General features: G+C 42.2%; 1 protein-coding gene across 3 annotated transcripts in view; it reads right to left on the bottom strand.

Annotated features, from left to right (window-relative positions):
* osbpl1a (oxysterol binding protein-like 1A) overlaps positions 1–17,841 on the bottom strand; it is a 250,691-nt gene that overhangs the window by 64,616 nt on the left and 168,234 nt on the right. For all 3 annotated transcript variants that reach the window (XM_041190183.1, XM_041190185.1, XM_041190184.1), the window contains exon 17: positions 7,295–7,454. In XM_041190183.1, coding sequence (XP_041046117.1) covers positions 7,295–7,454 — 160 coding nt within the window. The remainder of the gene's footprint in view (positions 1–7,294; positions 7,455–17,841) is intronic.

Raw genomic sequence — 17,841 nt, 5'->3', positions numbered from 1 at the left:
TCTCGACCTAGGCACCTTGCAAACTCCTCCTTACTGGGGGCTGGTGCCAAAATTGGGAGAGCTGTCTCACAGACTAATCAACAACAGCCTGACATAGTCATCCTCACGGAACCATATCTTACAGATGATGTCCCAGACTCCACCATCGCCATCCCTGGGTATGTCCTGTCCCACCGGCAGGACAAACCCAGCAGAGGTGGTGGCAAGTTACATTCGTGTCACACAAGTGCCAGGCAATGACCATCTCCAACAAGAGAGAATCCAACTAGTGCCTCTTGATTCAGAAACAAAAATAACTGGAAAAACTCAGCAGCATCCGCAGAGAGGAACATAGTTAACGTTTCGAGTCCATATGACTCTTCATCAGAACTCTTCATAGTGCCCCTTGATGTTCAGTGGCATTACCATCACTGAATCCCCCACTATCAACATCCTGGGGGGTTACCACTGACCAGAAACTGAACTGGACTAGCCATAAAAATACTGTGGCTACAAGAGCAGGTCAGAGGCTAGGAATCCTGCGACGAGTAACTCACCTCCTGACTCCCCAAAGCCTGTCCACCATCTACAAGGCGCAAGTTAGGAGTGTGATCGAATACTCCCCACCTGCCTGGATGAGTGGAGCTCCCACAACACTCAAGAAGCTCAACACCGTCCAGGTCAAAGCAGCTGCTTGACTGACACCACATCCACAAACATTAACTCCCTCCACCACCGATGCACAGTAGCAGCAGTGTGTACCATCTACAAGATGCACTGCAGGAATTCACCAAAGCTCCTTCGACAGCACCTTTTAAACCCATGACCACTACCATTTAGAGGGACAAGGGCAGCAGATAGATGGGGACACCAATACCTGCAAGTTCCCCTCCAAGCACCCCCCAAGCCACTCACCACCCTGACTTGGAAATATATCGCTGTTCCTCCATTGTCGCTGGGTCAAAATCCTGGAACTCCTTTCCTAACAACACTGCAGTGTTTCAAGAAGGCTGCTCACCACCACCTTCTCAAGGGCAATTAGGGATGGGCAATAAAGCTGGCCTAACCAGCAAAGCCCACATCCTGTGAATGAAACACAAAAGAGGTGACTTGATTGAAATCTTTAAGATCTCGATGGATCTTGACAGAGTGGATATGGAGAGGATGTTTCCTCTTGTGGGAGAATCTAGAACTAAAGGTCACTTTAAAAATAATGCTCATTTAAGACAGAGATGTGTGGAAATTTTTTCTCTCAGAGGGTTGTGAATCTTTGGAACTCTCTTCCTCAAAAGGTGATGGATTGCAGTTTCTTTGAATATTTTTAAGGCAAAGCTTGATAGATTCTTGATAAACAAGGTGTGAAAGATTATTGGGAGTTGAGGTTATAATCAAATCAGCGAGGATCTTATTGAATTGCAGAGCAGGCTCGAGGGGCTGAGTGGCCTACTCCTGCTCCTAATTCATATGTAGGCATTGGTACATATATCAACTATCTGTCATACTTCTTCAGAATGAACACTAACTTGTGCATTGTCAGCTACAGAAGTGGCTGCCTTGGTTTTGACCTTAGATTGAGGTTGAAGAGTTCACCATCATTGTGATGTTATTATCATACCTGGGGCGGGAGACTATCAGTAGTAGGTTGCAGTGTTGCTACAAGAAAAATTGAGGATAGTGTTGGTGTAATGGCGCTCCCCCATTTGGCACTTGTTTTGACAGGAAAGGGGTCTGTGCTGGAGCCAATGCAGAGCGCTGTTATTTGCATATTGTCATGTAGGAGATGGATGGTGTTTCTGAACTTAGCTGGGCATCCATGTCGCTGTAGCACCTTCCAAAGAGCAGTTCGATTCGCCTAGTCAAAGGCTTTTGTGTGATCGAAAAAAGCCATGTATAAATGGGTTGTCCTGCTCTCTGCACCTTTCCTGAAGTTGGGATGCTGTGAAGATCATGCCAGTTGTTCCTCTGGTGGGTTGGAAGCCACATTAGGACTCTGGAAGGACCTCCTCTACAATTGGCAAGACTCGATTAAGAAGTAACCCAACTACAGCTTTACCAACAGAGAGCAAGGTGATGCCCGGTAGTTGCTACAGCTCAACTTGTCGCCATTCTTGAAGACTCTGATCACTCTGACATCTCTAAGATCGCACTGACACACACCAGTTCAGCCAAAACTAACCCCAGCTTTTTGTTTCTTTTTATAGAATCATAGGATGCTTGCAGCACAGTTTCTTCTTTTCTCTGACAACCCACACCAAAGCTTTCAAATCCATCGCCTTCAATCGAGATTCATGGCGAAGTGTTGGAAAATATCTCTCACTTCCCATATCTTGGGAGCAATTTATCCCAAAAAGCAGACATTGATGAAGAGGTACATCACCGAATCCTAAGTGCCAGATCAGCCTATGGTAAATTATGTACTTGAGTTTGAAAATAATGATAACAGACCAGTCAATAAACTCCAAGTCTATTGGGAAGTTGTTCTCCCGATGCTTCTCCACGATGCTGATGCTCAAACAACTTACTGACGCTATACCAAGGCCCTTGAACATCATCATCAATGCTGTCTTAGGAGGAGCTTTTGTATTAAGTGGGAGGACAAAAAAACAAACATTATTGAACTCCAGGATGTAGACATGCGAAGTGTAGAGTCCATGATAACCTCACATTAGCTGAGATGCACAGGACATTTCATCAGTACGTTCGACTCAAGAATGTCCAAGCAGGCACTCTACTATGTCAGAGAACCCATCCACACCAGGGCCAAAGGGAACAATTCAAAGACAATCTCAAAGCCACCATGAAGGTCGGTTCTATCAACATCAACGCATGGGAAGCAGAAGTCCAATTATGACCAAAATGATGACCCAATATCAAAAATGGTGCCTCAACTTTCCAGTCAACAAGAGCAGCCACAGAGGGAGAAAACGGCGAGAGATATGGAAAGAGAGATTTGCTGCTCAAGCCAGCAATCCATCACCACCTCTACCAGCCAATAACTGATGTCCTCACTGTGGGAGAGTCCGCAAGGCTGAGCATCAGATAAGGTTTTGAATATTCATAAAGTTCTCAGGTGTGGACTAAGCTGCCAAGTGTTTACAGCACTTTCTATTTCTGATAAACACAGCGTTTCGATTTCTCTTCAAATATGCTCTTTGTGGGGAACATGTTTATACCTATTTGGCAGTGTTACACATGCATCAGCTACAACAGATCTACCTGTTTACAGGAATACAGGATAGAGTGAGAATTTGAAATAAAAACACCGATTATTGGGGAAATCTGAGTTTTTCAGACCTTTTATATAATGAATCAGATTACTTGGTCAGTATTTTGCCAGAAAAACCCTTCCCCATCGATCTCTCCCTGTTTTATGAAGAGTGTTACAATATTACAAAGGGATTGACCAATTCCATCCTTGTGCATTGTTATACAGGAGCCACCTGTAAAAGCAGTTTGGGCTTCCTTCATATTCTCACAGTAACTAAATATTAGATATAAAATATTATTTCGTGCAGATAAAAGCTATGCTCTCCTGAAGGCTTATTAGGTTCCAGCACTTCCCACTCAACATTGTTTTTATCTAATTAATCTAGGCTGACATTTGCGTACTTGAAGCGTTTCACAGCCAATGAACTTACTCCTTAAGCATAGCCACTGTTGTAATGTAGCAAAAGAGGCATCTCGTTTTCTTCAGGCGTGTCGAATGAAAAGGAAGCGGAACTGTGGAAACTGCTCTTTTTAAAACACGCATATATTTCTACCTTGAATAGGAGGCTCAAGTTAAATTAAACTCAGTATCAAAGTGGAAATGCTGTTTCACCCAGCAAAAGTGTCACATCCAGTATCTTTTCCTGCAGATTGAAATACACTATTACTAGAGTAAGTTGCCGGAATCACTGAAGAAAGATCTCAGAAAGTACACTCAGTGGGTTACGTTCAGTGCTTACACCTTGCTATCGTTAATCAGCATTTTAAACAATCTGGTCGCCAGAGAAGAGAGCTCCTGATCGAAAATAATCTGCCGATCCTTGGAGACTGGCCATCTGCAGTCCTCCATTTTAAGTTGCATAGTAACTGCCTCCATTTTAAATGAGGTAATTAAGACAAATGTACCAACAGCCTAAAGCACCTCCAGGATAGCTCACAAAAGAGGGGGCCATTTCTCACCATTTCACTCTGAGACTTCAAAAGACACAACTATAAGACCGAGAGAAAACAAAAGACTTGAACTTTTCCTTTAAACAAAAAAAATCCTTTAATGGAGAAGCTGCAACAAGAAAGATGGTTCTTATTCCCAAATCCTAAAGCTCTCAAGCATCTGGGGCCCAGTCCATACAAAATAGTCAAAATGGAGCGCAGATGAGGGAGGGGGTTTGAAATGAGGGTCTATCCCTGCCATTTCTTTATTGAGGATGACTCAAAACTCAAACGTTCCGAGGGAACTTGCTGCCTACAAACCTAAAATATCAAGCTCTTTACAATCGTCTCTCACCGTAAGGTCTTAATGTGACTCAGTTCCTAGGACTTTGCATTAATCTCATGGTTGTTGGTTCAAGCCAGGCTTCAGAACTTGAGTATTTTAGGTTAATGCTTAGTGCTGCTTAACTGCCTGGGCAGGATTAGTGACAACTTGTGGCTACTAACACCAAAGTCGCCTTCTTTGGCTCCCATCGTAAGCTTCCTACCTTCTATCCCACCTCCTAGCTGCAGACCCAAGTTGAACCAGACGGGGCACTGTTTTGATGTGCTGTGCGATCTTGCATTGAGCACACCACATCAGATCCAATTACCAAGTCTGCTTACTTCCACTTCCTAATATCAGCTCGACTCAGCCTCGAATCACCCCTTCCATAAGCCAGGTTCAAACACTTGAACACCTTCCTCATCAACATCCCAAGCTCCAACCTGTACAAACGCCAAATCTTCCCTAATTCTTCTATCCTATCCTACGCTAAAGTTCTACCTGCCTAACGCCCTGTTCCTGCTGACCATTTCTGTGCTTTGCTGCTTGCCTGGAGCTAGATATGTTGCAAAATCCTCATCCTCTTTTACAAATCTCTCTGTGGCCTTACTCCACTTCATCTCTGCAATCTCCGTCAGCCTCATGGCCCAGCTCACAGCTTCACTCTCCTCATCCTGACTCACCCTACATTTTCACTCTCTCTTGCCATTACCATCTTCTCCACCATGTGGCGCAGTCTTCAGTCAATCTGCCCTTTGTACTCTGGAAAGCTCTCTGCAATAACCCTTGTTACATCTTTCCAAAAACCTACATATTTTCCAATGGTATCTTCGGTTACTTCAGCCATTCACCCAACTCCTGCCCTTGTCCCATCATGAAATGCCCCCATCACATGATGAGCTTTGGGGCATTTCAACATTAAAACATCGATATTTAATTTCAACCAGTTCATCTGTAGCAATGAACTTTATTTTTTCTCTTGGATTCTGTAACGCTACCTTATTAAATGGGTAACATAGTTTTGCTGATATCTGGCATTTTCTATAGTAACAAACTAATAAAAATGCAAGTCCCTGGCTGCTCCAACAGCAGCAACGTGCATTTATATAGCGCCTTGGTCACAAAAGGTCCCAATACACTTTGCAGGAGCGTTATCAAACAAAATTTGACACCAAGACACACAGCAGTATTAGAATAGTGACCAAGAGCTCGGTTAAAGAGAGGTTTTAAGGAGAGAGTGGGGCAGAGATATGAGGAGGTTTAGGGAGGGAATTCCAGAGCTTAGGACCCAGGCACTGCCGCAGGGATCTTAGAGGGCGGAAGGACCGGAGAAGGTTTCCGAGATGGGAAGAGTTGAGACCACGGGGGGATTGGGAAAAAGGGATGAGTATTTGAGACTAGGAGGCACAGTGGAATTAGCCCACTATCCTTCTACTTTTGCACTCGGAGTTTAAATATTCTCACACAGATGGGCTGAAGATCTTTAGTCTCGGTTAAGCGTCAGGACTCTATTTGAAATGTGCTCGGAATAAATGTGCTCCCACACCAGTGACTGGCCCATAATTTGACAGAAATTGACAAATTTACTTAGCAGCCAGTAAATGTGGTGGAGAAATTTACATCATTGTGTCTTCTTCTTAGTGTGTACATCGGGGGAAAGAACAAGGAGTTTAATTACGGACGTGTTTGTAACCCGGCAGCACTCGATGCTGAAATTAGGCACAAGTGGACACATTCCATATTCTAGTCATGACAATCCACACCTTGTTCAACACACAAATTCACCAATAAATAAGCTGCCGATATTCTAATCTCATTAATGTGTATTTGCGTTCTACATGAATATTGGTAGACTCTGCTCTATACAGTATACAATCAGTATACTTTCCTAATTAATGCAACCAAACAATTTTGCCAATACAGAAATTAACTTGAATCAATTATATTGCCATTTTGAAATCAAGTTGTACAAGACAGACAATGCCACTTATTCAAAATATTCGCGAGCAAGGAGACAGGAATACCTTAATATAACAGTTTTCTGTTTAACAGTTGCTAGATACAGTCTGAATACAATAAATTATATTTATAATAATTGAAGTTAAACATCTACACACTATAATTAAAAACACAGTAACAAGCGATTACGAGGTAATCAGATCACCAAGAGAATGAACACCATTGGTGATACCAGAGATCTGAGTATCTCTTACACTTCATTAAAATTTAGGCCTTGCGATCAAATTTAGTCTTTCCAATGTGCTACAAGGTAAAAACAAAAAATGCATTTCCACAACTGCAATCCATTACATTCCCTTTGCAGTTTGGCGGACATCTTACACAAAATATTCTCAACTCAGCTTGCCTATTTGGCCCACGTATCAAACATTCCTGCCGTGAGATAGATTGAATGATTCCAACTTTAAATATAGATCAAAAAGAGAAATTAAAACAGCATGTTCAAGCCGAAATAAAGATTATTTTAGCCCTCTTAAAATATAACGGTACCTTGGTATCAAACATTTCACAAGTTTAATAAAAATTCTAGATAGACTAAGATGTTTTCTTGACAGCGCTGCATATTTTTCTATGGGCACCTTAATAATATTTACATAACATGTTTGCCACATTCTTTAAAAGTTGTGGTTAAAAACTGGAAATGTAACTTAGAAACCCAGCCTTCTGCTTCCATTGATCTCACCATCCATGAAACAGACTATAAAGTCCAATTTTCTCAGCGCTTGTGTTCAAATACCATGTGCTAACCCATGCACGGCTTGGCTAGGAGCTCTAGGTACAACTATGATAATATCTAACAAGCTATGTTCTTCAGTGTATGGTTTACTGGCTCACCTGTACTTTGTAATGCCATTGGCTTGTGGCAGATTGCTGCCATGCTTTTCCTGCTCGGACATATTTGATCTCTTGGTATTGCTACAGTTCAAAGGTTCGTCCTCTGTTGACTGGCTTGTTACTGTTTCAAACCCACTCAGAGAGTCCACAGAGTCAGAATCTGCATTCAAGAACAAGCCATGTTATTGCAGTTGCACAGTCTTGCTTTGGAAAGTAGTGTAACAACTGATACCATTCACTGTGTACCAAGATTGGAAACCTGATCCTGTACGGTATTGCTTACAGAATCCATCTGGTGACGGTCCAAATATACAATGAACCTCACTTGCATACTAGTGTCCTCAAAACCAGTGCTGAAGATTCACTGAGGTGTAATTAAACCACAATGAGCAAAATATTTCATCATCTTCCTTCCTTTGACATGACACGAATGCACAGATCAGGCTTAAAATCTATTTGCCAATGTATTTTGTGGAAATAAAAATCCATGTGACAAGCACAAACATAGACTAAATCTTTGTCAAATATGAAGTTTAGAAAGAACGCTAAAGAGTAAATTTCAGCATAGTCAGTTTTCAATAATGATTTCCATCTCATTACCAGGTCATTAAAGGTGCGCATTTACTGCAGAATACAAAACGCATTCTGGCTCATGAATTTTAAGTGAGCAAGGTTGACGTCAATGGAACCCAATGCCAACCTGCTTCAGCTGAGCTGGCTTTGCAGTGGAGTTTCCAATGGGTTTATTCACTGGTCGGTCAAGTCTACAATGTTGAGGCAATAAAGAAGATATTCAATAAGCATTTTAATGGAAGCAAGGGTAAATAATTAGTATACATTAAAGAACTCATTTCCAAGCTGTTTCCCTAAAAAAAAAGTTAAAACAAAAAGGCGGCATTTAAGGAAACACAATTTTTTTTTTGTACATTGCTATTGCTGTTTAAGGGGTAAATAGGTCAAGGGATACAAATTGATTTTAATCTTGTAATTGAAAAATAATCTAAGAAAAACAGATTCAAATCAGCCCTGTTAGAATAATGACCAGCAGTAGATCACAAACAGACACATTATTTGTCATGGTCTGAGCTGCCTGGCGCATTAACTCTGACCAGCGTCAGTGCTTAGCATCAGATTCGCTCAAACATCTTCATAATCCAGTGCAACACATCCCCATAACACAAAAAAGCCTGTCTAAACATACTTGGTTCACACGGCACAAAATGCTGAAAATAATATTTGATTTTTCTCTCCCTGCTGCCATGTTTACATCATTGCTACCTTGCAAATGTTCTGCCTGGTTGTCTTGTAGCAAGGGTTGTCAAAGCGGACTTTAGATATCTGGAGTGCCACAGGAGCCGATTGAAACCTGCAACTGCAGCCCACTTGAGCAGAATACATAAACAGGAGCTGGGAATCCAGCCAAGTTGAAGTTGTCACAGTGTGCTTCAGGTATTGCAGTTTACAGGAACAGGGTGGGAACCACTTCCAGCATGCATTCCCACTCTCATATACCTACGGAATGTGTCTACAGGAGCTGGGGGAAAAATAATCGCAAAAGGCCCAGGTGAAATTTCTAACACTGGGGCTTAAGCAATTGTGAGAGAGAGTCAGCAAACGAGAGGGGGACAGGATAAGAGAGAAAGAGAAAGTGAGAGACTGCATGCACAAAAGCCAAGTGAGAGAAAATGAAAGAAAGATCTGCAGTGAAAGCTATTTGCAGTGATTTCTAACACTAAATGATTAAAGATGTTTTTGTGAATTATTTAAACCTTTACGTGTTTACTATATGAGGATTTTAGCAATACCTTCTCAGGTTAGTAACAAAACAAGTTGGCAGCTGAAAGAATACTTTTATTTCAATCCAGTTTGTTAGTTCTCCTCCTTACTCTTAGCTTTTTCAGATTTACGTTTTTATAAATGGTCATTTGGTAATACAGAACTTGAGTATTGCTGTAAAAAGAGACAAAATGTTTAAACTTTTCAAGCTGCACTCATCAGGACAGCTATGCAGTAAATTACCAAACCGTAACGTGGGAATAACAATTTATACCGCATGAGAAGAGAGAGTGCTGATTGGTTGGCAAGTGGACACTGATTGGTGGAGGCGTTGCCATGGAGAATGCAGCACGGAGCAGTTAGCTGCCCAGCTTTGTTCAAATTCAAACCAGGCAGGTTGATTTTGATTGGTCAATGCATTGCCCTGGGGAATGAACCAGGGAATGACTGTTCCCTAACAAAAGCAAAAATACCTGGAAAAACTCAGCAGCTCTGGCAGCATCTGCGGAGAGGAGCACAGTTAATGTTTTGAGTCCGAATGACCCTTCAACAGAACTAAGGAAAAATAGAAGAGAGGCGAAATTTAATCTGGTTTGTTGGATGGTGGCGGGGGGTGGGGGGGGGGACAAGAAGAGCTGGATAGTGGGCCAGTGATAGGTGGAAAGCGGGTTTTAGTAAACTCCTTGTCATACACCAGGAGAGAAATGGAGAGCAATGAAGCTGAACAAGGCAAAAGAGAGATCCGAAAATCCTGACGGAGAGAAAGACAAAACTTCTTCAACTTGAAGCGAAGTGGCAGTCAATTAAACACTAAGATAAAAGCAAGAAACTGCTGGAAATCCAAAACAAAAACAAAAATACCTGGAAAAGCTTTGGTTTAGATGAAAAAAGATACAAACTGTGGATGTGTTCCTGTCTGTCTGCAAAGGACAGGACCCCATCTGTGAACATACATGGCTTTTAGCACATGTAAGTGAGCCACACTGCAAGCCCGACTGATAACCTTAAATTGGTTGTCAGTGTAATTCTTAGTACAACCTTACAAGGAAACCTTTAGCAAGTTTTAAACGTTAACTTCAACCCATCTCGAGTCAGATATTTTGTAATCCAGGAGAAAACTTATGGCCGTAAAGTACAATGATGAGGAGGAGCCAGAGTAACAAACCGGAGATCTGGATCATACCCATGTGAAGCTTCGCACGATGGTATGATGCTGCAGAGTCACCATTTCAATGAGGAAAACCTACCAACTACAACTTACATCCAAATAGCTCCTTTAACATAGTAAATTGTCCCAAAGCGCTTCACAGGAACATTTCTCACCACAATCTGACATCAAGCCGTATAAGGAGATATTAGGATTGGAGGCCAAGTGTTAGGTCAAAGAGGGTAGGTTTTAAGGAGCATCTTAAAAGGGGAAAAAGGGGTGGAGAGATGGGGAAGTTTAGGAGAAAGAATTCCAGAGCTTAAGGCCCAGGAAACTGAAGACACGGCCGCCAACAGTGAAGCGACTAAAATCAAGGATGCGCAAAAGGTCAGAATTAGAGGAACGCAGAGATCTCGGAGGGTTGTGGGGCTGGAGGAGGAGGTTACAGAGATAGGGGGAGGCGAGGCCATGGAGGGATTTGAAAACAAGGATGAGAATTTTTAAATTGCAACATTGCCAGATCGAGAGTCAATGTCAGCCAGCGAGCGCAGGGCTGATGGGTGAACGGGACTTATTGCAAGTCAAGGATCCAGACAGCAGAGTTTTGGATGAGCTCAAATTGACGTAGGGTGGAAGGTGGAAGGTTGGCCAGAAGACCATTGGAATAGTTGAGTCTGCAGTTAACTAAAACCTGGTTGAATGTTTCAGCAGCAGACCACAAGCAAGAACATTTGGGGATGCGGTTTACAGTGCAGAGTGTGACAAATACAATGTATGGCAAAGTTGGGATGAATGGATTGATTGTCCCATGAGGAGGTATTGAGTTGAATAGGCCTGTGTTCTCTGGGGTTTAGAAGAAAGAGGGATGATCTTATTAAAACATTTAAATTCTTTGAGGGCTTGATGGTAAATGCTGGGAGGCTGTTTCCCCTGGCTGCAGCGTTTAGATTGAGGGGTCACAGTCTTAGGATAAAGGGACAGACATTTAGAACCAAAATGAGGAGAAATCTCATCATTCAGAGGTTTATGAATCCTTGGAAATCTCTACCCCAGGGGACTGTGGATACTCAGTCTGTTCAAATGGCTTTCTAATCACAATATTCATTCATGGTTTTGGGAGTGCTACTGCCAATCTTATAAAATTTGCAAATGGTACTACAATATGTGACATTTCCTGTGACAAACATGTGAAAAGATCTGGATCAATTGAGCAAATGGGTTAAGTAATGTCAAATGGATTTTAATGTCAATTCAGATATAAGGTAAAACCCACAGGAAGCACCGAACACTGAAAAGGGGGAGGAGTGTACACTGACTGCAAATAATCACTCTGGGATTCTTTTATCCATTCTCCAAAACAAATAAAAATCAAGAGCTTTTGATTCTGAAATGAAAAAGTGTCACTCTAATCTTCTCTGTTTACTGGTGCAGTTTGACTTTATGCAAATAGAGATGGCTCTGATCCAGCTCTTCAGACTGCTGGGACTGTGGATAAGATGTGAAGCGAGTTAAACCCCAACACTCTGTGTAATTCCAATTTCATCATTCAGGACTTCAGGAAAGTAATTGATTCTATATAATGGGTGGTTGGTATGCTTCACTTGATCTGTTCTTTCATTCCTTTTGCCACTATTTTTGTTTAAGTGGTTATGCATTATTTAGCACAAATTCCACGTCAGGGTAACAGCTGAGCGTGTATTACTTCTTGAAAGTGTGACATGCTACCATCACAAAAGAACATAGAGCAACTATTAAGGCAAGTGCAATACATATGTTCCCATTGTTAAGACAGTTTCAAATCCTGTTTGTTAACTTGCCTCCACTTCAACACAGATCATCCATTTTAAGTCATCTACAATGTCTACTCCATTCATGCTCTAATTTTTCAATCCCTTCCAGTCCCACCACCCCAGAAAACTACTGACAGCAAGAGGAAAGGGGGCAAAGTGGTGTTTATTCTCAGTGGAAATGGCTTCTGGGGTTTCAGAGCCTTTACCTCAACAGAAAGACGCTCCCCAGTTTTACTTCAGATGGGAGAAGATAAATGTTGTGAGTGGTGGCCAAGTTGATACTATTGATAGAGTTGATCAGCAGACACTTGTTGGATGGACACTTGAAGTTTATTTACAAGGAACTCAGCAGCAACTACATGTGTGCTTCCAACTCAAACTCTATCTCTACACAACTAACTACTGAGGTAGCCTGCACTACTCTCCTATTGGGTACTAAAGATCATGTGATCTTTCTTAACAAATATTACTCTTAAAGGTATATTACACACTAAATAAAACCATAATTATTACAGTAATTTTTGGATGTTTTTTTTTTTGATTTGTACTCAGTGAGGTGGAGAGGGCAAGGGGAGATACAACAGGACCTGGAAGAGTGAGGGAATTTTGAATGATACATTTGTGGTGGGGCAACTTTAATTCTGTTGTTTTAGTAAAGGGGAGGGGTTAATTGCCAAATTCTATCTGTACAGCACAGCGTGGCAGCAAATTAATCCACCATGGGGAGCGCAGCTAAATTCCTGGTGCACCTTGGAGGTGGCAGCTTACTCCAGCTTCCATTCTGAGCATTCAGCAGATTTTTTAAATGCTGCACACGGAACACTTCACACCGCTTTACTATCTTAACTTGGTAGAGAGAGATCTAAAGGTGCTTAAAAGGAAAAGAGTAAGTAAAGTGAGTGTTGGTCCTCTAGAGAGGGAGTCTGCGGAATTAATAATGGAAAATAAGGAAATGGCAGATGTATTGAACAGATGTTTTGTATCTGTCTTCGCTGTGGAGGATAGAAGTAATATTCTAGAAATAAGTGCGGATTGGGAGGTGAAAGGGAGGGAGGAACTTAAAACAATTATAATCACCAGGGAAAAAAATATTACAACTAAAAGCTGACAAGTCCTCAGGTCCTGATGAACTTCATTCTATAGTCTTAAAGTAAGTAGTTGCTGAGATAGTGGATGCATTGATTTTAATTTTCCAAAATTCCCTAGAATCTGGAAAGATCCTATCAGATTGGAAAATAACGAGTGTGTTTCCTCTATTCAAGAGAGGGAGACAGAAAGTAGGAAACTAAAGGCCAGTTAACTTAACAGCTGCCATAGGGAAAATGCTGGAATCGATCATTAAGGAGGTTAGCAGGATAAAGAGGAACCTGTGGATGTGCTGTACTTAGATTTCCAGAAGGCATTTGACAAGGTGCCACATCAAAGATTACTACGAAAAATAAGAGTTCATGGTGTATTAGCATGGATAGAGGATTAGTGAGCTAACAGGAAACGAAAATTTGGGATAGCTGGGTCTTTTTTGGGTTAATAAGATGTGATGAGTGGAGTGCCACAGGTATCAGTGCTGGGGCCTCAATTATTTACAACTAATATCAATGAAGGGACGGAATGTATGGTTGCTAAATTTGCTGATGATACAAAGACAGGTAGGAAAGCAAGTTACATACTGTAGTAATTATGGTTTTATTTAGCATGTAATGTACCTTTAAGAATAATACTGGTTAGGATAGATCACATGATCTGTAGTAACCAATAAGAGAGCAGCGTGGGCTACCTCAGCAGGCAGTATAGATATAGAGTTGGAGTTGAATGCACACATGTAGTTGCTGTTGAGTATATTGTAAATAAACTTAATGGGCAGAATTTAACCCTCGATGGGCGAGCGGGCCCCACCGGCTCGGCGGCAGGCGGGCAGCTGACCCCCGCCACCAAAACGGGGCCTGCCACTATTTTGAGTGGGCGGGCCAATTAAGGCTCGCCCAGCTTCCTGCGCGGGTGGGGGGGGCTGGAATCCCCAACTGTCAAAGTGCGCTCTTTTGCGCACTGCTCCCTGAGGCAAAGTCCTGTCTCAGGGAGTTTACTGACCATAGAACCATAGAACACTACAGCACAGAAAGCAGGCCATTCGGCCCTTCTAGTCTGTGATGAAATATTATTCCACTAGTCCCATTGACCTGCATCTAGTCCATAACCCTCCAGACCTCTCTCATCCATGTATCTATCTAATTTATTCTTAAAACTTAAGAGTGAGCCTGCATTTACCACATCAGATGGTAGCTCATTCCACACTCTCACCACTCTCTGAGTGAAGAAGTTCCCCCTAATGTTCCCCCTAAACCTTTCCCCTTTCACCCTAAAGCCATGTCCTCTCGTATTTATCTCTCCTAATCTAAGTGGAAAGAGCCTACTCGCATTTACTCTGTCTATACCCCTCATAATTTTGTAAACTTCTATCAAATCTCCCCTCATCCTTCTACACTCCAAGGAATAGAGTCCTAACCTGTTTAATCTTTCCCTGTAACTCAACTCCTGAAGACCCGGCAACATCCTAGTAAATCTTCTCTGCACTCTCTCAATCTTACTGATATCCTTCCTGTAGTTAGGTGACCAGAACTGCACACAATACTCCAAAGTTGGCCTCACCAATGTCTTATACAACCTCACCATAACATCCCAACTCCTATACTCAATACTTTGATTTATGAAGGCCAGTATGCCAAAAGCTTTCTTTACAACCCTGTCTACCTGTGACTCCACTTTCAGGGGATTATGTACCTGAACTCCCGGATCCTTTTGTTCCTCCACACTCCTCAGTGCCCTACCATTTACTGTGTAACATTTACTGTGACAGGTAAGAAAAGTGAAAAAATAGAGAAATATTAAAATTATTAACATGTCCCCCTCATGAGACAATGTCAGACAAGATGGGACATGTTAATAAGAAACACATAAAGTTTATTAAATTTTTAAAAAACAGACAGAAACTTCATCCCGCCAGTGGATGAAGTTTCATGAATAATCTGGATCCTGCTGGGGTTCCTGGCCTGCCCGCCAGCCTTAAGCTTGGACGGGCAGGTCTTTAACAAGGTTAATTAGCCTGTCAATGGCCTTAATTGGCCATTGACAGGTTGGTGGGCGGACAGCTGATTTCGCTGTCTGCCCGCCTTCCTGAAGACTTAAATGGACCGGGATGAAGTCAGGGGTTCCTCCCGATGTCATTCTGCGTCATTTTCCCCTCGGCAAGCAGGGCCTGCCCCCAAATTGCCAAGGGCAAAATCCTTCAGAATGTTTCCAACTAAGAAGTGTCTGCAGTTCAACTCTAGTACTAAAAGCGCAACTTGGCCACCCTACAACAAACTGGTGATGAGGATAAAATGGGACTGAACAGAAGAAATCAAGTTAGAAAGAAATCGGCACAGTACCTCACCCAGTGATTGTAAGTAGCAAGCTCCGTTAGAACTGAAGAAGTTATCCTCTTGCAAAATGCTACAATTGGGAGAATTAATCCTTTTGAACCAGCCACAGATGATTGGCCTCAATACTTAGGATGCCTCATGTTCTTTTTTCAAGTGAATGACATTATGCGATTAGAGAAGAGGCGAGTGATCCTCTTGAATACATGTGAGAGCCAAACCTATGGCTTGATTCAAAGTTTGATGGCACCCAGTGCCCCAGATTTGAAGAATCTCGAAGAATTGGTGGACCTTGTGAAGGGCCACTTTCAACCCAAGTCCTCAGTCACGATGCAGAGGTTCAGATTTAATTCACAAAATAGAGCCCCTGGTGAGACAACTGCATGCTACGTGGCAAACTTGAAACAGCTAACGGAACTACTTGAGTCTGGTACGACTCTGAATGACAAGCTCAGAGATCGTTTAGTGTGTGGTGTGAAAGAGGACACTATTCAGATAAGATTATTGTCTGAAGCGAATCTGGATTTTAAGGTGGCCCTGGGGATAGCGCTGGCCATGGAAAGCACTGTAAGAGATTCACAGGCAATACAGGTTGCACAAAATGGCACAGTCTACCAAATCGGGTGGGAAACCTCAAGCGAAAGTGGCACAAGAAAAGGAGACTCTGCCAAGAAATGGGAAACAGCCCCCGCTAGCTGAAGAATAAGAGTGAAGAGAGAAAGGCTCCAAGCTTAAAGGACACAGATTTAAAGCAATATAGGCTTGCGAGAAGTCAGAAGATTCAAAGAGACAGCTGAAGGTCTGTAACTCTTTAATATGGGCAAGTGAAGCAGTCGTGTTCTGTCGGCATGGCTGAGCACTTGAGAGAGAGTGTGTAAAAGGAGAGTTCGAAACTCTGGAGGTGGAGCCTTGTGGAAGTCATCTGAGAGAAAGCATTGCTTGGGAAAAGATTCTAAAGTGAGTTCTTCTAAAATAGAGATTGGAAATCCGCGTATGAAAGACGGAGTTCAGTGAGACCAGTTGGCTCATGGTGAGACCATAGCATCTGTTTGCAGTGGCATCTGTCACTTGGTTTCAGAGTGTGGTGTGTCTGATCACAGGTCACCTAATGGTTTACATGGACTGTGCACTTACTGTGAACATTAGAGTATAAGATAACTTTTGTAACTTGTGTTATCCTTACAAATCTGTACACTTCTGTAAAGCTGAAGGAATATCGTAATATATATAGTTTATCTTTCCTTGTTTAATAAATGTTTTATTCTTTTGTTAGAAGTTCATAAGCTGATTCTTGTGACTCTGTTCAGTAGCCACTCTCACATACCTAAACAAAATAAAAGTTAGGATCTATCAAGCCGGCTTCCACCCTGGAATCAGGCTTGTCCAGTAGTAACATTAGCTGGGATCATAACGGTGCCCAGCTATAACCTCCCTAATGATTGATTCTAACGCCTTCCCCACAGCAGACATCAGGCTAAGTTGTGAAGAGGACATAAAGAGTCTACAAAGGGATATAGACAGGTTAAGTGACTGGGAAAAAATCTGGTAAATGGAGTATAATTTGAGAAAATGTGAACTTGTTCACTTTGGCAGGAAGGATAGAAAAGCAGCATATTATTTAAATGGAGAGAGTGTGCAGAACTCAGTGGTACCGAGGGACCTGGGTGTCCTGGTACATGAATCACAAAAAGTTAGAACGCAGGTACAGCAAGTAATTAGGAAGGCAAAGGGAATGCTGGTGTTTAGAGCAAGGAGGATGGAATATAAAAGTAGGGATGTTTTACTACTGTTGTACAGGGAGTTGCTGAGGTCACATCTGGAGTACTGTGTACAGTTTTGGTCTCCTTATTTAAGGAAGGATATATAATTAATAGCAGTTCAGAGAAGGTTCACTCAGCTGATCCCTGGAATGAGGGGGTTATCCTATTTGGATAGATTGGACAAATTGGCCCTGTATCATTGGAGTTTAGAAAACTGAGAGGTGATTTTATTGGAACGTATAAGATCCTGAGGGGACTTGACTGGGTGGGGTTGGGGGGGGGTGCTGAAAGGATGTTTCCCCTTGTGGGAGAGACTAGAACTAGGGAACACAGATTTAAGATAAGGGGTCTCCCATTTAAGACAGAGATGAGGAGATATTTTTGTCTCTCAGAGGGTTCTGAATCTTTGGGACACTCTTTCCTGGAGAGCTGTGGTGGGGACGGGGTCATTGAGTCTGTTTAAGGCAGTGGTAGAGATATTCTTGACTAACAAGGGAGCCAAAGGCTATCGGGGGTAGGTGGGAATGTGGATTTCAGTATGAGCCATGGTGTATCTAGTGGTGGAGCATGCTCGAGGGGTCAAATGGCCTACTCCTGCTCCTAGTTTGTTCGTATGTATGTTCACAATTAATTTGCTTCTCCGCACCTGTAATTTTATTTG

This window comes from Carcharodon carcharias, chromosome 6 (genome assembly GCF_017639515.1).
Source record: "Carcharodon carcharias isolate sCarCar2 chromosome 6, sCarCar2.pri, whole genome shotgun sequence".
NCBI classification, from domain to species: domain Eukaryota; kingdom Metazoa; phylum Chordata; class Chondrichthyes; order Lamniformes; family Lamnidae; genus Carcharodon; species Carcharodon carcharias.
This window is presented reverse-complemented; position numbering and strand designations above follow the sequence as displayed.